At 43.3% G+C, this 24,264-nt stretch overlaps 2 protein-coding genes across 13 annotated transcripts in view; one reads left to right on the top strand and one right to left on the bottom strand.

Annotated features, from left to right (window-relative positions):
• The window catches only part of STX6 (syntaxin 6), a 73,396-nt gene extending 63,505 nt beyond the window's left edge, over positions 1-9,891 (bottom strand). The window contains exon 1 of one of the 4 annotated variants that reach the window (XM_514037.8): positions 9,534-9,891. In XM_514037.8, coding sequence (XP_514037.2) covers positions 9,534-9,568 — 35 coding nt within the window. In that variant the 5' untranslated portion in view covers positions 9,569-9,891. The remainder of the gene's footprint in view (positions 1-9,533) is intronic. The other 3 variants (XM_063795088.1, XM_063795104.1, XM_063795096.1) reach the window with 3 other exon arrangements.
• Positions 9,892-10,013: 122 nt separating this feature from the next.
• The window catches only part of MR1 (major histocompatibility complex, class I-related), a 32,789-nt gene continuing 18,538 nt past the window's right edge, over positions 10,014-24,264 (top strand). For 2 of the 9 annotated variants that reach the window (XM_054658132.2, XM_063788145.1), the window contains exon 1: positions 20,792-20,897. Coding sequence is in view for 4 of the 9 variants with exons in the window: in NM_001071790.1 (NP_001065258.1) it covers positions 20,831-20,897 (67 nt within the window). In the remaining 5 variants the exon portion in view is untranslated. 9 annotated transcript variants of the gene reach the window in all.

Raw genomic sequence — 24,264 nt, 5'->3', positions numbered from 1 at the left:
GGGCCACAAGTAATACATTCAGATGTCCAAAAAAAAAAAAAAATCACAAAGTTTTCTTACTTGTATCTAACCAAGTTTGCGAAGTAAAATGAGAAGAAAGAGTATCTCAGCCATTAGGGAGCTTTGTTCCCCAGTATTTGTCATTCAGTTGTACCAACAAATTGCGTAAGTGTAGCCACAACCCCCATCATCCTTTTTCCTGTTGTGGTTGAGACAGGGTCTCACTGTCACCCAGGTTGGAGTGCAGTGGTGCAATCACAGCTCACTGTAATCTCGAATTCCTGGGTTCAAAGGATTCTCCCGTCTCAGCCTCCCAAGTTGCCAGGACTACAGGTGCACACTACCATGCCAAGCTAATTTTTTTTATTTATTGTAGAAACAGGGTCTCGCTGTTGCCCAGGCTGATCTCAAACTCCTGGCCTCAAGTGATCCTCCTGCCTTGGCCTCCCCCTTCATCGTTTTGATTTATCCTTTCTTCTTTGCCCATGCTGGCAGACTCTGAATTGGCATGTTCTAGTTATCGTGGTTGTTTAACAATGACCCCAAAATTTAGTGGTGTAAAACAACCATTTATCATGTTATGGAGTCTGTAGATCAGGAATCAGACACAGCAGAGCTGACTTGTCCCTGTTCCACAATGTCTGGGACCTCAGCTGAAAATATTAAACAGGCTGGGGCTGTAAAGGCATCACATCTCTCTATCTCTCCACAGTCTGCACGCATGCTCTAACAGAGTGGCTTCAATGTAACTGGACTTGTTACATGTTAGCTCAGGGTAGCCTATACTTGTGTCCCAAGATGAAAGATGCAGACGGAAGGTATAGTGGTTGTCTTTTATGTCTTAAGCTTCAGGAGTCAAGCAGCGTCACTTCTGCTTCAATCTGCCAGTCAAAGCAGTTTATAAAGGTCTGCCCAGGTTCAAAGGAAGGGAATACAAACTCCAGTTTGATAAAAGAATGCCAGCTTCACAATTTAATAAAAACAAACAGCCGGGCGTGGTGGCTCACGCCTGTAATCCCAGCACTTTGGGAAGCCGAGGTGGGTGGATCACCAGGTCAGGAGTTCGAGACCAGCCTGGCCAATACAGTCAAACCGTCTCTACTAAAAATACAAAAATTAGCCGGGTGTGGTGGCACGCACCTGTAAACCCAGCTACTCAGAAGGCTGAGGCAGAAGAATCGCTTGAACCCAGGAGGCGAAGGTTGCAGTAAGCCGAGATTGCACCACTGCACTCCAGCTTGGGCGACAGAGCAAGACTCCATCTCAAAAAAAAAAAGAAAAAAAAAGAAAGAAAAGCAACACAGGACAGAACACTTATTGGTGCAGCCATCAATGGAAAAAATACAATCTGCCACAACTCCTTTATCTGGGACAGCACCTACTCTGCAAGTCTTTACAGAGGGATCCCCATTTCATCAATACAGTAAAAGAGGCTAGTCAAGGCTGAAAGTTTCCATTCTAGTAATGAAACATGAAAAATTCAGGTTGAGTGAGCCTCTGCAACACATCAGACTCCCACTCCTCACTCTTCTCCAACTGGTTCCTGCCCCATACCCCACAAACCTGGTTTCACCACTCATCTCTCCAGAAAGAGAGGAACTCTTTTTATTGCTTGACTTCTACATTCACATCGTTTGTATTTGAAAGGAAACACATGCACACCCTTTACTTGACTTTATTGCCATTTCCAAATTCAACCACACTGTGACATATTTTGTAATTACTCTTGTGAAAATGAAACATCATTTTTACTCAGTTACCTACAATTATATACAATTTTTGACCCTAACTTACTGCTGCTTCCACAACTCCACCAATGACACTGCAGGTCAAAGTCACGAGTGAATTTAACTTGTCCTCATTTTTGGTGCACTTGACACTATGGCCCATTATATCTATTTGCTTGAAACTCTCACTTTCTCTGTCTCTGTGACATTGTGCTGTTCTAGTTTTCTACCAGTTTTCTCCTTCCTCTTCCTCCACTGGATCCCAATGTTTCTCAGTACTCTTTTTGTGGCCTCTATGTGCTCATCAGCATTCACAAGTTCAAAGCACCCCTCTTAAGCTGATGACTCCCTCACTATACTTCCAACCCTAACCACTCAGCCAGGCTTAATTCCTATATTTTTAGCTGCCTATAGGATCATTCCATTTGCCTAAAACCAAATTAATCATATCCTCCCTACAGAACATAATGTATTCAAAACAAACAAAATAGAAAAATCTGCTTCCCTTTCTAGCTTCCTCATTTTAGCCAATAGTGCCACCATTTTCCAAGTTTCAACACTTGTCTAGACAAGAGTCATTTTTGACTCCTCCTCCTCCTTACCTTGCACAACCTCTACTTAAATCCAATCACTGAATTTTCAGATCTGGAAAGAACTTTCAAGATAATCTAGTTTGTGCTCATTAAACATAAATAAGAGACCTTGAGGCTCAGACATATTGGCTGCTTGCCTCAAGTTCTTCCAACCCTGATTATAAGACACTTTCTATTACCAAGACTTATTTAATTGCATTTTTCCAAAGCTTCCACACAAATCTTTTTTTTTTTTGAGAGGGAGTTTTGCACTGTCACCAGGGCTGGAGTGCAGTGGCGTGATCTCAGCTCACTGCAAAAGAGGGTTCAAGCAATTGTCCTGCCTCAGCCTCCCAAGTAGCTGGGACTACAGGTGCCCACCACCACACCCAGCTAATTTTTTGTATCTTTGGTAGAGATGGGGTTTCACCATGTTGGCCAGGCTGGTCTCGAATTCCTGACCTCATGATTCGCCTGCCTTGGCCTCCCAAAGTGCAGGGATTACAGGCATGAGCCATCGCACCTGGCCCACAAATCTGTTTTCTTTGTAGAATCAGAAGATCTGGGTTTGAACCCTTAAAAGCTGACTATAAGCAAGTGAATAGTAACTGCTAGTTTAAAAACTGCCTCCTGACTTAGAATTTATGATAGATATCAGATTAAATTTAAACTCCTCAGGCAGGTAATCAAACCCCCTCCCACTCCTCCTCCTAACCCAAACTGGCTGACTTTAGTATCAAGCATGGTTTCTGACTAAACAAATTCTGTTTCAGTTGGCAGGTCTTCTTCCCATCTTTATCTTTCTCATTCCTGGTTCTTGACTTCCACTCAGTTGTTTCCCCAGCCTAGAAGAGCCTTACACCTCAGCAGACACTTCCTTTAAGGCCCAGATTGACCAGCATTCCCAGCATGGGTCTTTCTTGTTTTTTCAATCTCCACAGCATCTCAACTCTACTGCAAAATCTTACACAATATATCTTTCACTTATCTGCATAGTGTTCTCCAAACTAAGGAGCTAAATAATATTAAACACTCAAATTTATAATAAAGGCTTGCAAATTTGTTCTTACAACGAAACACTGGATTCTGCTTTTTAGAAAGCATTAAATTTGATTTACATTCAATTTTACTGGGCCAAAATTAACAAACAAGGGTTATTTTTTTCACAGTGACTATACCAATACAGTTTTTCAACAGTGAATAGAATGCGTGATGCCCTCGAGGAGCTCATAATCTAGTGTTAATAAAGCTAGATATGCAGACAGAGAAGGTTAAAGAACACAACATAACATATACCATCTTACTCATCAGCTTACTTATGTCATTATTTCAACATCAATCCACAGCCAAAAACCTGGAAATAAAACTGTTATCATGCTGGGTGCGGTGGCTCATGCCTGTAATCCAAGCACTTTGGGAGGCCGAGGCGGGCAGATCACCTGAGGTCAGGAGTTCAAGACCAGCCTGGTCAACACGGTGAAACCCTGTCTCTACTAAAAATACAAAAACTAGCCGGGCGTGGTGGCGGGCTACTTGGGAGGCAGAGGCAGGGAGAAGTGCTTGAACCCGGGAGGCGGAGGTTGCAGTGAGCCAAGACGCGCCACTGCACTCCAGCCTGGGTGACAGAATGAGACTCTGTCTCAAAAACAAACAAACAAACAAACAAAAAAACCATCCTCGGCTGGGCGCGGTGGCTCATGCCTGTAATCCCAGCACTTTGGGAGGCCGAGGTGGGAGGATCACGAGGTCAGGAGATCGAGACCATCCTGGCTAACACAGTGAAACCCCGTATCTACTGAAAATACAAAGAAAAAAAAAAATTAGCTGGGCGTGGTGGCGGGCACCTGTAGTCCCAGCTACTCAGGAGGCTGAGGCAGGAGAATGGCGTGAACCTGGGAGGCGGAGCTTGCAGTGAGCCGAGATCGCGCCACTGCACTCCAGCCTGGGCAACAGAGTGAGACTCCGTCTCAAAAACAAACAAACAAACAAACAAACAAACAAACAAAAAACTATCCTCATCAGACACACAAAACCTCCACAGCAATAAAATAGCAAAGAGCCATGGTATTCGTGCCTTTTATCCACAGGAGTGGCTCACTTATACTCTGTCTCCACATGCTCAGTTACATGGTTTTCTTCAGGGTTTGTCTGATTAGAAGGTGCAAATTCTAAAAGAAGGCTAATTCTAAAAACTTGCCAACAAGGGAGGAAAAAAACTACAGAACTAAACAATCAAAATGGGTTCACTCAACAAACACTGAGTACATCCTTACTGAATACAAAGATGAAGACTACAAGATTTAAATATGATATTTTCACCCGGTAGATTAGTAAAGTTTTTTTAAATGAAAATCCCAGTACTGGAATCAAGGGAATTGGGTCCCTCAAACACTTTGAGGGGCAGGGGGGAATATTCTGGAGGACAATGTGGTAGTATGCATCAAACGCTTTGCTGTGCCTGCCCTCTGAATTAGCAATTATGCTCCAGGAATACAGGCTATGAAAATCAGAAGCAGCAATACAGACCTATGACAAGTAGGCTTGTCACCACAGTAATTGTAGTGTGATCATAAATATAATGTATCTTCCAGGATGAACATTTATATGACAAAATACAATGCAGTCATTAAAAGCTGCCACCCAGAAGTCTGAAGGATATAAAGAAATACAGATGAAAACGTCATAAAACAGGCCAGGCGCGGTGGCTCATGCCTATAATCCCAACACTTTGGGAAGCCAAGGTGTGTGGATCACCTGAGGTCAAAGTTCAAGACCAGCCTGGCTAACAGGGTGAAATGCCATCTCTACTAAAAATACAAAATTAGCCAGGCATAGTGGCGCACATTGGTAGTCCCAGCTACTTGGGAGGGTGTGGCAGGAGAATCGCTTGAACCCAGGAGGTAGAGGTTGCAGTGAGCTGAGATCACGCCATCGCCATTGCACTCCAGCCTGGGCGACAGAGTAAGACTCTGTCCCAAAAAAAAAAAAAAAAAAAGAAAGAAAAGAAAAAGTGATAAAACCATATATAACGTATAATCCCAATTTTTAAAATGACCATATTATATATATAATATATATTTATAATAAATATATAAATCCTGGCCCTTCTACGTACAAGCTTATAAAGTTGAAGTTTTTTACTAAGTTTCATTTTCCTTTTTGTGAAATGATGACAATAATAGTACCTACTTCATAAGGATAAAAGAGCAATCCCTGTTGTGGGATTCTGTTCTGAACAGGACATTGACAATGTCAAAACCTCCCAAAAGGAGCTTCAAACTTCCAAGCACTAACCACTGCATGTGTAAGTTACAACAGCTTTCTAACTGGTCTCCTTTTTCATCTTTCCTCACATTGATGCATCCAACACTACCACCAAATCAATATTCCTAAAATCCTAATTTCATGTCATTTCCTTGCTTTAAAAATCTGTAATGGCCTCAAGATGAGATTCTCCTTAGGCCAACATAACTTGACCCTATTTTACCTGCACTGGGAAGTATTGACAGTAGTGTGAAATCAGGTTGTTCTAATTTGAAGCCTGAGTACACCACTTACTAGCTGTGTGACCCTGGGCAAGTAAGTTAACCCCTCTAACACTTCCTCAGCTTCTCATCTCTAAAATGTGGCTAGTATTCATCATATGGGTGTTTTTACAGAGTGAAAATTCATATAAAGTGCTTACTTAGCACTTTACATGTATGCCTGGCACTGGAGATGCATCCTTTAAATGTGAGCTGTTACTACTACTTCCCTAAACTGTCTACTCCACCTGGGCTGCTCTTCTAGATCATTTCTAACACACATTGCCCAACTTAGGCCTTTGGCTAGTGGTGTTCTCACCCATGAGGCACCATTCCATCACAATCACCACCATCAACAAAGAGTATGTGTTCAACATTTACACTATATATTCAAGGTGTAGGCTGGAAATACAGAGAAAAAAAAAAAAAAAACAGTCCCAAACCTCAGAGCTCATAGTCTAATAATGAAAGAGAGACAGAGGAAGAGGTCCAATAATTAGGGGTGACAAAGGAAGCACTTCCTGGAGGCAAGGGAGATGCTTACACTGACTCCAGAAAGCTGCGTGGGTGAATCAGGCAGTGTGGGTGCATGTAGAGTAAGAGCATCCAGTACAGCAATCACAGTCACTGTATTGAGTCTGGCACCGCTGGAGTACTAAGGCTAAGGGAGAGCAGAGGCTAGATCAGTGAGGTCAGGAAGTGTTGGCACTTTATTCTGCAGGCCAGCAGCAGCCACTGAATAATATTAAGTAGGGTACACCTGCCTAGGACTCTAGAAAAGCTTACACTGTGCTGTCCAACACGGAAGCCACATACAACTACTGACTGGAAATGTGGCTAGTGTGACAGAAATTAAATTTTAATTAATGTAAACTTGGTAACTGATAGCAATTCAGTTATCAGAAACCTTTTATGTATGTTTGGAACAATTAAAGAGTATGTAGGCCGGGCGCGGTGGCTCACGCCTGTAATCCCAGCACTTTGGGAGGCCGAGACAGGTGGATCACAAGGTCAGGAAATCGAGACCATCCTGGCTAACATGGTGAAACCCCGTCTCTACTAAAAAATACAAAAAATTAGCCGGGCGTGGTGGTGGGTGCCCCGCCCGTAGTCCTAAAAATACAAAAATTAGCCAGGTGAGGTGGTACACACCTGTAGTCCCAGCTACTCAGGAGGCTGAGGTGCAAGAATCGCTTGAACCTGGGAGGCAGAGGTTGCAGTGAGCCGTGATTGCACCACTGCACTCCAGTCTGGGCAACAGAACAAGACTCTGTCTCAAAAAAAAAAAAAAAAAAAAAAAAAAAAGAGTATTTAATGAACTTTAAATACAGATCAATTATTTCTGATGAAAATTTAATGTCCAAATTTAAATGTGCAGTAAGTGTAAAATATGTATCAGATTTAGAAGACTTAGTACAAAAGTAAAATATCTCATCAATAATCTTTAATCACATGTTGAATATTTTGAATGTATTAGAGATTACATTAGAATTAATTTCACCTGTTCCTTTTTATTTTACTGCGGCTACTAGAAAATGTAAAATGACGTACATGGCTGGCATTATACTTCTATTGGACAGCAATGATCCAATAGATCCCAGGACAGCTGAAAGAGGAAATGAGACCAGAAGCAGGAGGAACAATTAAAAAGACTCTGATAAGCATCCAGGTAAGAGAGACAGGCCTGATTATCTAAATTCTGCCCATCTTCAAAACCTAATTCAAGATACACTACTGCCTCCAAAAGCTCTCCTAATCCTAACAATTCCCAAGGAGTTACCTTTCTCTGAACTCCTGAGGCACTTATCTGTAGCATTCACTTCAACACTCATTCATTTGCCACCTGTCATTTCTATTTAATTTTGGGGTAATTTGTTTCTCAGATTAGACCAGAAGCTCCTAGGCTAAGGGCCATAATTTAGGCACCTTTAATTTTTGCATGCTGTGTAATGCATTTTTGATACTTTTAATAAACACAGGTACATGACTCCCCAAAAATCTGGATACACCTTCATGGGTGACTTTACCTTTCCACAGCAGAAGGTACTGAGAATCTCTTTTCCTTCAAGAACCTTAAAGACAGGAGCTAAAATGATGTAAAAATCAATCAAAACTCCAAGCCAATGTTCCGATAAAGTAGTGATATTTAATCAGTGAGCAAGCATTAGTAGACTGTATAGGATACCATCAAGAAAAAAAATGCCAAGACAGAAGAATTTAGGCTTTTGACAAATTCCATAAAAAGTCAAACAAAAAATTTCTGATCATCTCTGATCTCTACCGCCAGAGATAACCTTTGCCAACCTAAGCATTAATAACTTTCAATCAAGGAAAAAACATCTATTTTAAAAATTAACCCCTAAATCAATCCTTCTAATAAATATCACATTTTCTAGGTAGGGATACACATATTACCAGTAAATTTACAACTCAGCATTTTCCCATCTAAATTAGAGTAAGGTGAAGAAAAAAACCTTTCCAGGGAAATATTAAGTAGTATAAATGTATTTTACTGCATAATCGATAAAGTATTTCACCTAAAATACCATTTAAATTTTCTACAACACTTGACTATACAACGGCCAGCTTGCACCACTACAGAAATAGGAAGCTAGCAGCAACTAGTAAAAAGCAAGGGACATTCTGTGGTGATCAGTACTGACCTGGGAACTTTGCAGTTTTCAGATTTTTCATGTTTGACATTTAAAACAGAAAACTGACAAGTTTCTAATAAGAAACTAAAAGTTACATCAGAATTGATCTTCTTGCATGTGTTTAATGGCTACGAAGTGGATATTACAAAGTGCAGTTGAAGACTCTATCTCCAAAGAAACAATCGAGCAATCAAAGATGAGCTAGGATAGCTTATAAGGGAACAGAAGGCAGTCCTTTCTATTCTGAAAGGCAGAAGAAATGGGAGAAACCTGTCAAACAACCTGGATGAAATCAAGGAGTTAACAAGCAACACTCATTTCCTTTAGCACTGTGAGAAAATTCCGGTTGCTAATAGAAAGCTGAGGAAAGTTTGGTTTGGCTTGTTTCATTTTGTTTTCCTTCCAAATCATCACTGAGTATGAACGACTGCTTTCCTCTCCTCACATTACTCAGTAAAAACTCCCCCATTGAATTGTCTTCCGGTGCCCTGCTCCCCAGCCTCCCAGAACGGCCCCCGCCCCCGCCTCCCTCCCAGCAAACGTGCTCAGACGCCTCTGGGCTTGTTGTGGTCTCGCCAGTCTGCGGACGAGCGCTCCAAACTCAATGGACAATGGAGCTCACCCCCGTCAACGCGAACTACAAAGCTCAGGAGGGCCATTTCCCTTTTCCTGCCCAGATGCTGTTTTCGCTCCTTCGAAGCAAGATCCCATGCTCGACTAGATGGCCAGTGTGAGCCAGGACCCGCCTGTCTCCTTCCCCACCTGCAGAGCTGCTGAGCCCCTCGGCCCCCAAATAAATTGTACCGCAGCGCACAGGCCAAAAAGGGCCCCCCACCACCAGGGGCTTGGCTGGGGACAGTGGCTTCACGGTCCAGGTAGGGATGGAGGGAACGTCTCTTGACGCTTGGTCATGGCCCTCAAGACTAAGCCGTCTCCACTGTCCCCCCTCCCCAGCTCCAACTTGCCTCCCCTCCCCCTACTGCGAGGAGACCTAGGAGGTGCGGGCAGGCAGCACCGCCACCTCTTCCTCCGGTGGAGCCCTCGGCCGACACTCACCCTTTCACCACAAAGAAGGGGTCCTCCATGGACATGGCGTCCCGGCCCCGGCCGCCTTCACCTCCTCCGCGCACAGGGCGCCCGTGCCTCCCGGTCTCCCTCCGCCCACCCCGCCTGTTCCCGCAGCTGCCCGCGCCTTAGTCTGGGGGAAGCCGAGCAGCGGGCACGCGCGCAGGCCAGGTGCACAGGACGGCCGCTGGTCCAGCACTCGCTCAGCACCACTGGCCGAATCCCGGACTCGGGCGCCGGCCCCCTCGGCAGCCTCCAGTCCCGGCTCCTCCCGAAGCGTCGGAGGGCCTGACCCCACCCCCGGGACCCTCGGCCGCGGCCAATCACGAACGCCGCCTGAAACACGACTTCCGCACCCCGCTCACGTGACCAGGGCATCTCTTCCCCCGCCCCCCAGTGGGCGGGGCTTAGGCCTGCGTCCCTCGGCCCTGGAGGCGGAGCCCTCGGGGCGGTGGAGGTGGGCGGGCTTCTACAGCCCTCTCCTCAAGCTTGAGGGTGAGGAGTGGCTTGTTCCCTCAGAGGTAGGCAGTCGGCTTTTCAGGATAAGCTGTAGTTGTACCTGATTTGCAGAATCCTCTTACCTTTCCTCTACTTTTAATACTTAATTTTGACAGTATGTAATTTATAAATCTATCTGGTCCTCGACTTAAAATGAAGCATAGTATCTGATTATAATGTTACACAGATCCTTTAAGTAGGTCTTGCTTTGTGTTGGACAGTGTGCTAAAGGTTGTGTATGCATCATCTCAGTATCCTTTGGGGGAAAGTATTATTCCCCCCTCCCCCTTTTTGGGGGGCAGGGTCTCTCTCTGTCACCCTGGCTGGAGTGTAATGGCACAATCACAGCTCACTGCACCCTTGACCTCCTGGGCTCAAGCGATCCTCCGGCATCAGCCTCCCGAGTAGCTGGGACTACAGGTGAGCGCCACCATGCCCGGCTAATTTTTAAATTTTTTATAGAGATAGGGCTCTCAGTATATTGCCTAGGCTGGCCTTGAACACCTGAGCTCACATGATCTTCCTGCCTCTGCCTCCCAAAGTGGTGGGATTATGGGCGTGAGCCACCACACCATCCATTTTTCTCATTTTGTAGATGAGAAAATAAGTTCAGAGAGGCATGAAGACTTCCTGTAGTCACACAGCCTGGACAGGGCAGAACTGCAGATTCTGTGCACTTTCCACCAGATGGGGTGTACTTTCTGTTGCTGTACATTCTGCAAATAACCATGTAAAGTAATTTTTCATACAGCATATGGTGCTTCCCAGGAGAGCACACCTTCGAGGAATAAAGAAGGGGCCAGGTATGACAACTTCCTCTCACTGTGGTTCAAGAACTATTCGAGAAAACATTTTGCCCAGAACCATTAACCAACTCATATGCTAGATATGCTATGAAATTTGTGGATGGGGATTGTGGACTTTGATTGCTGAAAATCATTGAGCACTTACTGTGTGTGTGTCAGGCAGGGTGTTAAGTGTTATCTCAGTTGCTCTTACAATGTGATAATTACTGCTATCATGCCCATTTTATAAATGAGAAATCTGAGACTCGGAGGTTAAGTGACTTGCCCAAGGTCACCAGTCTGGAGCTGGCACAGTCCTTGGAGCAACACAAACCCCGTTTAAACCTTGGCTCTATCATTCAGTTCCTCATCTATAAAACATAAATAATAATAGCTAGTTCATGGGTTGTTGTGATGGTTAAATAAAAATGTGTGTAAACCTCAAGATCCCAAAGGACTAAGTTACTGAAGTCAGGAAAACCAGTAAGGATGCTGCTAAAGTCATGTGGCCTGAAGGGATTAGGTCCAGACCAGGATGACAGCGATTGAGAACAGAGAAGGAGTGAATCTGACAGATGTTTCAAAAGGAAAACAAGACTAAACACCTAGACATGATGAGGGGCTGAATGGGTTTCAGGAGGGGAGAGAAGAGAGGGGTGAAAGCCAAAATCCCTGGAGGAGCGAATGATGGAAGGCAGATGTGGGGAAAGGAAGCAGTGTCCAATACTAGTGATTGCTAATGTTTATTGGGAGATAACTGTTTAATTTACTTAGCTGGGGAGGTAAAAACGTGTCATCGTTCATTCATTCAACAAGCACATGTAAATTGAGGGGCAGGTGAGCATGGTGTTGAAGACCATCCTTGGAGCCTGATTGCTTGAGTTCTGCTGCTTCCTGACTGTTGCATCTCAGGCAAGCCGCTTCATCTCTCACTATCCTCAACTGTGAAATAGACACCGTAATAACAGCTTCCTTATAGAGTGTCATGAGGTGATGTGTGAAAAGTGCTTAAAACAGTGCCTGACACATGTTGTGCTCCTACTGTGTGCTAAGCACTGAGACACAGGCATGAACAAGGCTTGGTTCTTGCCTTCAAGGAACTGTCAGACTGGTGGGAGAGACAGACTGGTGGGAGAGACGCACAGTGAGAGAAGGGCACAGGTTGCCATAGAAACACAGCGACAAGATACCAGTATATTTGTGTGTTTTCGGGCCTGGGGCAGGGGGTTCCTAAGCAGTGACTAGAAGCAGCCAGGAGAAGGGGGCCATGTTGCTGGAGTAGAAGGAAAAGGATGGGGACAGCAGGAGCTAAGCCTGGAGGTGGACAGGGTCAGATTATCAGGGCCCTTGTTTGTAATGTTCAGAATAGTGGATGCTTCCTATGGACAGTTCCCCATGGGGACTGAGGGAATTGACAGGGTCAGATTGGCATTTGAGACAGATGCTTCAGTGGCTAGGAGGTTATGGTCCAGAGGAGGGATGAGGGTATCCTGAGCTGGGCTTGTGACAACTAAGGTGGAGAAGAGTGATGCATTTGAGACATACTTTAGAGGCAAAGTTAGTAGACTCGGTGACTGATTGGTTCAGGGTATGGGGGAATTGATGAAAGAAGAGGGAGGAAGGCTTCTGGGGTTGTAAATGGGTAGTGTTGGTTCCAACCATCAAGAAAGAGAACACAAGAGGAGGATTTGATTTAGGGTGAATGTAAATTAGCTGTTAGCATGTCAGTTGTCCCCACCAAACAGTAAACTCCTGGAGGGACAGGATACTACGTTAATGTTATTATCACCTAAGTGCCTGACACGGCCTCTTATTATCTGTTCCATGAATTTCTTAATTGGACCACATGTGACAGGTCAGAGTTTTATAAGTAGTAATAGAAGATAGAGGACAGGGGCTTGGGTTCCCATAATTAGGGGATTAGAAAAAGCACCAACAATGGAGATAGTGGAGTGTCAAGATATAAAATGTGTGTGTGTGTGTGTGTGTCTGTGTGTAGGTGTTCCTTTCTTTAATGTGTCACCCTCCTTTACCCTCTCTCAAACTAGACCTTGGCCTCCACTGCCCACAAGGAAAGGGAAGCTATGGCTAAAATGCAAGGAGAAACAAAGGAGGTTATTTCTTTCTTTCTTTTCTTTTCTTTTTTTTTTTTTTTCCATTTAATAGGACCCACGTCCTGGCATAAACAATAGGTTGGGAAGAATACTCAGCAAAAACCCATCTCTTCCCACACCCCCACCCCTACCCCACCCCCAACCCAAAAGAACAATTTAAATTTCTCAGGGAATAAAAAATCAAAACAGTGGTTGTCTTGGGGGAGAGAGTTTGACTGGGAAGGGAAACTTTCTTGGGTACTAGAAATGCTCTGTATCTTGATGGAGTGTGTGTTACATGAGAGTATCATTTCTCAGAATTCCTCAAACCGAAACTCTTAATTGGACTTAACTTCTGTTCATTTTTCTGGGGGAGGTTGACATGCCAACTCTGAGCTTTCCGTAGAGTTCTGAGTGGGCAGCCAGGAGAACCTCTGGTTCCTGAGTGAGTCTCCAAAGTTAGGAGAGTGAATGAGGAAGGGAGCACACTGGGTCCTGCAATGCATCTTCTGCAGAAATAAGGAGATGGCAACACAGAGAATAAGGCACAGGCAGCCAAATGAGCTGAGGATCAGAAAGGAGCCAACCATATCACTGGGGATGCCAGGATAGACCTGAGAGGGATTGCAGTGGGTAGCCACCCCCTGCCCCTAGAAGCTGCAGGAATGCCATGACACCCCTACAAGGGGATCTCCCCTACTCTGAAATAATGACATTCAGCCTGCTCCTTCACTAGCCTGTTGTAAGGAACAACTGGATCATATATGGGAATAATTTTTTATTTTTTAAATTTTTTATTTTTTAAATTTATGAGGCCGGACATGGTGGTTCACACCTGTAATCCCAGAACTTTGGGAGGCCAAGGCGGGCAGATCACAAGATCAAGAGATTGAGACCATCCTGGCCAACATGGTGAAACCCCGTCTCTACTAAAAATACAAAAATTAGCTGGGCTTGGTGGTGGGTGCCTGTAGTCCCAGCTACTTGGGAGGCCGAGGCAGGAGAATCACTTGAACCCAGGAGGCAGGGGTTGCAGTGAGCCAAGATCACGCCACTGCCCTCCAGCCTGGCGACAGAGCGAGACTCCATCTCAAAAAAAAAAAAAATTTAATTGTGGTAAAATACACATAACATAAAATTTACCATCTTAACCATATTTAAGTGTACAATTCAGTAGTGTTAAATATATTTGCCTTGTTGTGCAACCAATGTCCAGAACTCTTTTCATCTTGCAGAACTGAAACTCTATACCCATTAAACAACTCCCCATTCTCCCCCAACAATCTCTGGCAACCACCATTCTACTGTGTGTCTCTATGAATTTGATTACTCTGGGTACCTCACATAAGTGGAATCATACAGGATCTGTCTTTTTATGATTTGCTTCTTTCAGTTAGCATGATATCTTCAAGGTTCATTCATTCATTCTACATATTGCAGAATTTCCTTCCTTTGTAAGCCTAATATTCCATTGTATATATACCACATTGTGTTTGTCCATTCATCCATCAGTGGACGACACTTGGCTTTCTTTCATCTTTTGGCTATAATGAATAATGCTGCTATGAACGCTGGTGTACAAATATCTCTTTGAGACCCTGCTTTCCATTATTTTGGATATATACCCAGAAGTGGAACTGCTGGATATGGTAATTCTGTTTTAAATTTTTTTGAAAAACAGTCATATTGTTTTCCATTTTACATTCCTGCTAAAAGACACACGCATTCCAATTTCTTCATATCTTCATCAACACTTGTTATTTTCTGGGTTTTCTTTTCCCTTATAGTAGTTGTACTAATAGGTGTGAGGTGGTATCTCATTATGGTTTTGATTCACATTTCTTTAATAATTAGTGATGTTAAGCACCTATTCGTGTGCTTATTGGCCATTTGTATATCTTTTTTGGGGGGTGGGGAGAAATGTCTATTCAAGTCCTTTGCCCATTTTTGATTGAGTTGTTTTGTTTTTGTTGAGTTCACCCTAAATCCTTCTTGAAACAAGGTAAAGAAAGGGAGAAAAGTGTTAACATAGATATAGGATATCATACTCTTCATCATTATCCAACCTTTTAGAAACCCTGATATACATGTACATGTTCCAGAACATTCCACTTAAGTTCCATTGATCTGGCTATGACTGTCTATGTTTCCTACCTCCAACCACAGAAAATATCCATACACATATCCAAAACACACTGGCCATGATTTATTTCCTCTTCTTGTTTGTTACCAACACCTCCACCACTGTCACCCTCTACACACTGATTTAAAATAAACAAGGAGGAATTCCAGTCAATTTACATATTCAGCACTAAGGAATGATGGAGAATTTGTGGAACATCCATTTGGTGGTCATTAGAAATGTTGTTTAAAAGTATGTAATGACATAGGAATGGCTTGAGTAAAAATAGCAAGACACAAAATTATACATATGATACAATTTCAGCTCTGTTCTTTCTTATACATTAAAATGTTTTGGTACATAGAAAATTTTTACACGTAGAAAAAAAGAAATGTATTTAAAGTTTGTCAACTACTACAATGAAATATTTACTTGGATAGTCAGAAATCCAAAAAGTTTTTTAAAAAGAAGAGAAAAAGTAATAAAAGAGAAGTGAAAAGCCAAGTGACCACATATGAAAAAGTACATCAGAAGTTAGCAGTTTTCAGCCTGAGCAACATGGCAAAACCCCATCTCTACAAAAAAAAAATACAAAAATTAGCTAAGTGTAGTGGCTCATGCCTATGGTCCCAGCTACTCGTGAGGGTGAGGTGGGAGGATCACTTGAGCCAGGAGGCAGAAGTTATAGTGAGCCATATTCACGCCACTGCACTCCAGCCTAGGCGACAGTGAGACCCTGTCTCAAAAAAAAATAAATAAATAAATAAATAAATAAATAAATAACAGTTTTAAATCCTGTTTAGAATAAGGCAAGTTAGGAGGGTCTGAATGAATGGAAGTTGGTGAGTACTAAAAAGCTGAAATACGTTATTAGAATTCAGTGAATTTCTTGACAAGACGGTGGATTTGAACCACTGTAGGAAGGGGAGGTATGTTCTTTACCATCCTTTATGAATGTGACTATGTATAAGGAAAGAAAAATCAATCTGTGTTGGTAAACTGGCTCATTGCAATAATAGTACTAGTGATTGCTAATATTTACATACTATGTACCAGGCATTGTGCTAAGTGACTGATATGGTTGGGCTGTGTCCCCAACCAAATCTCATCTTGAATTCTCATGTGTTGTGGTGGGAGGGACCTGGTGGGAGGTAACTGAATAATGGACGTAGGTCTTTCCCGTGCTGTTCTCGTGATAGTGAATAAGTCTCATGAAATCTGGCAGTATTATAAGGTGGAGTTTCCCTACACAAGCTCCTGTCTGCCTGCTGCCATCCACGTAAGATGTGACTTACTCTTCCTTGCCTTCAGCCATGATTGTGAGTCCTCCCCAGCCATGTGGAACTGTAAGTCCAATAAACCTCTTTCTTTTGTAAATTGCCCAGTCTTGGGTATGTATTTGTCAGCAGTGTGAAAACAGACAAATACAGTGATACACATGCATTATCTTTAGAAGCTCCAGAATCCCCATATGGGGCAGGTTTTAGAATGTAATTTGGTTGGACAGCAGGGCTAGGGGACTTGATGTGGCATGGGAGACCCCTGTCTTTTCTTTTTTTTTTTTTTTTGAGATGGAGTCTCACTCTGTCACCTATGCTGGAGTGCAGTGGCGCAATCTCTGCTCACTGCAAGCTCCGCCTCCCGGGTTCACACCATTCTCCTGCCTCAGCCTCCCGAGTAGCTGGGACTACAGGCGACCACCACCACGCCCGGCTAATTTTTTGTATTTTTAGTAGAGACGGGGTTTCACCATGTTAGCCAGGATGGTCTCGATCTCCTGACCTCATGATCTGCCCGCCTTGGCCTCCCAAAGTGCTGGGATTACAGGCGTGAGCCACTGCGCCCAGCCTCTTTTCTTAAATTATAGGTTTATTTGGGATTGCTTAAGACAGCTGATGGCAATTATGCGTGTGTAGTAAAAGTACTCTAATGCCCCAACAAGTGACAAGTGACTTCTTGGTTCCACCACTGCTGATTTCATTGAATCCTCACAATAATACTGTAAGGCAGAATTGGTTATTACCTCCATTTTCTATGAGAAATCCCAGACTCAGAGAAGTTAATAATTTGGTCAAAGGTCACATAGGTAGGAAATGTCAGAGCCTCATTTGAAAATAAGTTTGACTCCTGAACCCATGTTCTTTGCTACAGTATTCTACTCCCATTTGTACAAGGACTAGCCTTGGCCAAAAATTGGCAAATGGATTTTACCTACCCACAGAAAATGGCTCCAATCAAACTCGACACAGACACAGACACAGACACACACACACACACACACACACACACACTTCTACTGAATTAAAAAAGAAATAGCCGAGGGGAAACTACTGATTAAATGTAATAAAATATATTATGTTGAAAACAACATTATTTAACAAACAAGACCCTTTTGCTAACTTGATAATTCATCATTTGGTTTTTAAGGATGAATTGCACTAACTGCAAATGAGTCAGATTCCTCAGAGAGGCCTTAAAATACATATAATAAATCAGGTATTAAAAAGCCAAACACATAAAGGGATTTATAATGAACAGGATAAGCACAACCCACTCTGAAAAGTGCGGCCTGAGATTTAAGTTTAGACTATTGCTCAGAGGTGAGGCTTGTTTTTCCACAAAAAGAATGCGACGGATTCTCCCTACCTCAGTGCCTCCCAGCTTAGTGGGGCAGTCTTACCTGTCCTTGAAGATCTTGGCATAATTAAATCTATTAAAAATTTTAAGGACTATTAAAGCTATGCTATTAAAAACTGCATATTAATATTGGAAAATATCAATTTGAAAAGAATTTACAAAATACTATTAGGACGTAAAACCCTTTTTTGGTAAAATGAACAAATAAAGGTATGCTTATATGCAGACATATGTAGTCAGCAAAACCACTGAAAAGAAATACACTAAAATATGTTAACAGCAAATTTTTTCCTTTCTTCCTCCCTCCTTCTCTCTCTACTTCCTTCCTTCCTTCCTTTCTTTCTTTCCTTCTTTCTTTCTGTTGCCATGGTTGTAGTATAGTGGCGTCTCAGCTCACTGCAGCCTTGACCTCCCAGGCTCAAGCAATCCTCCCACCTCAGCCACCTAAGTAGCTGAGACTACAGGCACATGCACCACACCTGGCTAATTTTTTGTATTTTTAGTACAGATAGGGGTTTCACCATGTTGCCCAGGCTGGTCTCGAACTCCTGGCCTCAAGCAATTTGCCCACGTCAGCCTCCCAAAGTGTTGGGATTCCAGGTGTGAGCCACCATGCCCGGCCAACAGCAATTTTTTCTGATGGGTGATTTTTATCTTATCGCTCTCTGGGTTTTTTATATGTATTTGCCCTGTACTCTGGATTAAATTTACTAATTTGCAATTAGAATACAATGACTTAAAAATGAAAGACATCGGTCAGGTGTGGTGGCTCACGCCTGTAATCCCAGCACTTTGGGAGGCCAAGGTGGGTGGATCCTGAGGTCAGGAGTTCAAGACCAGCCTGGCCAACATGGGAAAACCCCATCTCTACTAAAAAGACAAAAATTAGCTGGGTGTGTAATCCCAGCTACTCAGGAGGCTGAGTCAGGAGAATTGCTTGAACCTGGGAGGCAGAGGTTGCAGTGAGCTGAGATGGCACCACTGCACTTCAGCCTAGGCGACAGAGTAAGACTCTGTCTCAAAAAAAAGAAAGACATCGTTGACATACCTACATTTTTTTTTTTTTTTTGAGATGGAGCCTTGCTCTGTCGCCCAGGCTGGAGTGCAGTGGCACAATCTCAGCTCACTGCAACCTCTACCTCCTGGGTTCACACCATTCTCCTGCCTCAGCCTCCCAAGTAGCTGGGACTACAGGTGCTCACCACCACGCCTGGCTAATTTTTTGTATTTCTAGTAGAGACAGAGTTTCACCATGTTCCAGGATGGTCTCGATCTCCTGACCTCGTGATCTGCCTGCCTCAGCCTCCCAAAATGCTGGGATTACAGGCGTGAGCCACCGCGCCTGGCCTCATACCTACTTTTTAATGTCAGTACAGCAGGTTATGGTATGGAATGCATTTTGGAACAAGGTATTAACAAAAATTCAAAGGAACAAATACATGGCCATGGAATTCCAGTGCTGAGAGACATTTGGGAATATTGGGGGAGTTTTCCAAAAGAGAAATCCAGGTGACTGTATTTGTTAAATGAATAACAAAAGGAAAAACAATGTAAAGAAACAGAAAGGAAAGGAAGAGAGAAATACAAAGATCTGAGAAGAGAAGGTGCCAGGGGCCACTGAGAGATTGCCAAATGTTAATTTCATTATTTGGCTTCTTATTTTATTCTGGGTAAAGGTAGACCTATTAGATTCCAGTTGCTGCTATAACAGATTACCACCAACTTAGTAGCTCGAACAATGCAAATTTATTCTTTCAAAGTTCTGGAGGACAGAAGTCCAAAAATGTGTCCTATCAGCTGAAATCAAAGTGTTGTGTTCCTTCTGGAGGCTCTAAGGACAATCTGTTCCTTCTCTTTTCTAGTTCTAGAGGCCATCTACGTTCCTTGGCTCATGTCCTTCTTTCAGCAATGGCATCACTCTGACCTTTGCTTCCATTGTCACATCTCCTTGACTCTGACCCTTTTGCCTCCCTCTAATAAGGCCCCTCTGATTACACTGGGTCCACCAGATAATCCAGGATAGCTCTCTGTCTCAAGATCCTTAATTTAATCATATCTGCCAAGGGTTTTGTTTTGTTTTATTTTGTTTTTGCCATTTAAGGTAATATATCCACAGGTTCTGGCGATTAGGTTGTGGACATCTTTGGGGCAGACAGTTCTCAACCTATACCATACAAGAAAACCAGTACTTAAGGTTCTACTACCTACTAAATGCATCATAAACAGAACTTCTGATCCTTCAACAACTCTGTGAAATATATGACAGGATTTGCTTTTAAAGTTGAAGAAATCAAGCCTTGGTGCAATTTGGGATTCTGCCCATGATCAAATAGTGGGGAGGCAAACCCAGGTCCCTGAACCCAGCTCAAGCCTGCCTGCCTCATGGCCATGCCTCCATTCACCTCTCCCCTTCATGTCTACTTCCTCTTTCCTGTCTGGGCCTGTTCCCTAGCTCCCTGGACAAGCTTAAGCTGCTGTTTTCCAGCTTGTCATGTGCTCCTTATGACAGTGTAGCCACAGCTTGATCTGGGGGATTGCTGACTGAGCAAGCTGAGTGGCTGCCCCTCAGAATCTTCTGTTAGGCCTTTCTCTTGCCTTCTTTTATTCAGTAAGTGTTTTGAGCTTATTGTGCTGGGTGCTAGAGTAGCAGGGAGGACAGACCTAAGTTGAAGATTATGGGACAATCTAAGTGACACCTGCTATCTCACACAGAGACTACAGCATCATAGGGAGCCAGAGCAGGGAGTTCCAAGCCCTGGGAACTGTGTGACTCTTTCTTACTGACCCTTAAGCAAAATTCTAAGCTCCAGGGAAGCAGAGGCAGCAGCTTGAGCTCCCTGATTGACCAGATATGATTAATCTTTGTTTCTCTGTGCTTTGAACATGACTATGCTCCATAAATATTTAAAAATTGGGAATAGGGTGAAGATAGATACACCAAAAGGAGCAAGCAGTGTCTGAAACCAGCAAAGACTTAAAAGTTACCGAAGAAGATGTTCATGCTTTCATTTTATCTTTTTTTTTTAACCTAGCAACTGATGACACTGCATATTTTCCCCTGTTCTTATTGGGAGAAGGCCTTGTGTGTCACCAAGAGGTTCTCAGAAGGGACCTGTCAGTTTTTGGTTAAAAGAACCCGGAAAGAGAAGGACTGTGGGGGAACTGATGGCGTTCCTGTTACCTCTCATCATTGTGTTAATGGTGAAGCACAGCGATTCCCGTGAGTATCCCACGTCCTCTTCTCTCCTAACTCCAAAGTCGAGGCGAGGGAGCCTAGAAGGCACAGCTTTTCTTCCTAAAACTTGTGGTGAAAAATATAGAAGCCAGGGGCAGAAACGTGTATGTATTACACTCAGGACTCCAGGAGCAATGGATTACCTGAACAGTTTCCCAGTTCATATTTGTAGGATTTTGATGTCACCACCTTCTGAGGGAGGGGGAGCCGTTCTAGAAAGACTCTGGAACTTCCTCACTTTCCCTCTGAGCATGGCCTCCTTTCTTTTCTGCTCATATTTTTTCTTTTACTTTTGTTTCTCCTCTTTTCTAACTTCCAGAGTCTCATGAGGATGTAGTCAGAGTTTCAGGGGCATTAACAGTGGAGTAGATCCATTGTTCAGGTTTATTTATGTTTTTCCTCCTCAACACAAGCCCTACCTGTAACAAAAGATCCAAGAAAGATAAAACCATGGCTCTGGGTTTGTTTACTGACTGTGAGAAGTATTAATCAAGTAGAAGGGAGAGTTTTTCATTATTCGGGGAGCTCAAGTCACTGGGGAAGCAAATGCCTCCTGTTGCCTCAAATAGGGGAAAGGGCCCATGGGCTAGAACCACCAGGCTTCTCTGCCCTAGGCACTTGCTCTCTGGGCTGAGGACTGGTACTGGTGGGCAGTGTCCAGAACTTAGACTTGGCCACCACCATAGGTGTGACTGATGAACATGAGAGGAAGGAGTTCTTTCAAATCACCCATGCACATAGAGAGTGGAATGACTGACCATGGAGATTTGGAAGGGTGAGGTGGGTGGATGATGAGAAATTACTTAATGGGTACAATGTGTGTTACTTGGGTGATGGATACCTTAAAGCCCCAACTTGACCACTACACAATCTATGCTATAACAAAATTGCATGTGTACATCATAAATTTATACAAATAAAAAAATTTTTAATCATACGGCTGGGAGTGGTGGCTCACACCTGTAATCCTAGCACGTTGAGAGGCCGAGGCAGGCGGATCACTTGAGGTCAGGAGGTTGAAACCAGCTTGGCCATCATAGTGAAACCCCATCTCACTAAAAATACAAAAAATTAGCTCGGCACACCCATCTCTACTAAAAATACAAAAAATTAGCTGTGCACAGTGTGCACCTGTGATCCCAGCTACTCGGGAGACTAAGGCAGGAGAATCACTTGAACCCAGGAGGCGGAGGTTGCAGTGAGCCGAGATCATGCCACTGCACTCTAGCCTGGGTGACAGAGTGAGACTCCATCTCAAAAAAAAAAAATCCATGTATTAATTGTTCAAATATTGATTGATGGCCTACTATGTGCCAGGCACTTTGGGGGATATGGCAGCGAACAAGACAAACATAGTCTCTGCTTCCATGAAAATTTAATCCAGAAAGTGTCATCATTTATGGGAAAGATTGGGGGTGAGGGTAAGAGGCAGAAGATGAAAGAGGAAAGGAGGAGAGAGGTAAAGGGTGATACTTTTGGAAATAATAAAACTTATATATTACCTGCATATGATTCTCAAAGAACTCTCCAATAATATGGAATAATATTCCTTAAACATATTATCTCCTATGACAATCTCACTGACTATTTGTGGTAGGTGAAGAAAATATCCCCATTTAAAGATGAGGCCTAGATTTTTCTCTAGGCCTAGAGAGTGACCACGCTCACGTAAGGAGCAACCTGAAGGAGACTGCAGATCTTCTGGCCCTCGGTCCAGGGCTGTTCCACAATGTCATTGCTCCTTTGGGTGTGAAGACTTGTCACTTTGATAATTGGGGGGACAGGAAATAAAACAAGTAAGTTATAAAGGCAAGGGAAGGTCACTTGGTGCTGGCTGTTCTCCTTCTGACTCCTTAGAGTGCATCCTTCTCTGTTCTGTTCTGTGTCCTTGAGGCTGACTGCTAGACTGCATCACCTAGACTCTCTTGCAAGCTGATTTCTGCTTGGGTTCATACAATGGGAGACACTGAAAGGAGAGAGGTCAGAGAGCAAGGAGGAAAGAGAGGCTGGGATACATCTTTCTTGCTCCTTCCCCACTTTCTGTGATGTCTTTGGCAGTAGCTGTGTTCTTCTGTAATGCTGTCTTCCCTGAATAACCCCTTCTTCACGGTTCTAGCTCCCATTGGGCTTCAGTAACGGTATTTGCTATTCTTATCTCTTAAGCCCTAGGGGTGATAATGGCTTCCCATAGTTGTTAGCCTGCAGATGCCCATCATCCTTGTTTGTTCCGTTAACCTTGACCATATCTCTGCAAGGAGTCCCTTCATTAAGGTCTCCTCATGTGACCAATCTGGCTTGAAGGCTGTTTCCTGCTAGGACCCTAACTGAACATTCCTGGGCTTTGAGGGATATTGGCTGGAAAAGGATATGAGAGATTATGAAAAAAGACTCAGTCTACTTGATATTTATGCCTAGTGCTAGCCCTGAATGGGAGCTATATACCAGTAACAGATGGGGAAACACAGGGAAGAGATACTGCAGGGTTGTGGGTCATTACTCCAGGAAATGTCAACATAACTCCAATATCATTTCCAGTGTGTTGCTTTCATCAACTCCACAGCCTGCAGTTGACTCCTCCTTCCTTTGTGCTCCCATAGCTCCTGTTCACAGTTCTATAATTTTCCATTTACAAAAATCTTCCCTTTGAGGCTCTCCTTAAAGACAGAAAGAGATATCTTCATTTTTTTCTTATTTCTCTGGTACTACCTAGTGCCCAACAGGCACTTAGTAAATGTTTGCTGGGTGAATTTATGTTCGGAGGTAATGTCCCTAAGAAATCACAGTTATTTGACTGGGAGCCACAGAGAGCTCGGGCAGTAATAACGACTGCAAATTCAAAACTGTGGCTTACTGTAGTTGCAGGATTTGTATTAAAAAGTGTTTCATGCTTTTACAACTCATCTTGTTCTTCATTTCAGCCTCTGTGAAACTGTGAATTGGTGATATGGGTGGGTGTAATCAGACTGGGGGCTGGCATGAGATTTCTCATGCATTGCCATATGTGATTTGTGTGTTTCATCTCGACATAACCAAGGTCAGTCTCTTGATATTACTCATAATTTTATGGCTGTATAAATCTGCTATATCAATCTACTTCATGAATGGTGGAGTCCTTCACAGGCGAGGTCTGATGATGGATAAGCTCCCTAAGCTGCCAACTGGGTTAGTGTTAAAAAACAGACTTGCATATTATCTGCTTAGAAGTGACCTTGAGTTCAAAGAGTTAACATGACAAAATATGGGCTTTTTCTGTAGACTTTATTAGATAGACTTCAGTCTGTTTCCATGGAGCTGTTGCCAAGGTACATGCCATAGAAATTTCTCCAAGACAATGTTTCACTCCCCTAAGGCC

The sequence above is a fragment of the Pan troglodytes genome, chromosome 1, assembly GCF_028858775.2.
Source record: "Pan troglodytes isolate AG18354 chromosome 1, NHGRI_mPanTro3-v2.0_pri, whole genome shotgun sequence".
Classification (NCBI taxonomy): Eukaryota; Metazoa; Chordata; class Mammalia; order Primates; family Hominidae; genus Pan; species Pan troglodytes.
Note: the sequence above shows the minus strand (reverse complement) of the source record. Positions and strands in the feature narration are given on the sequence as shown.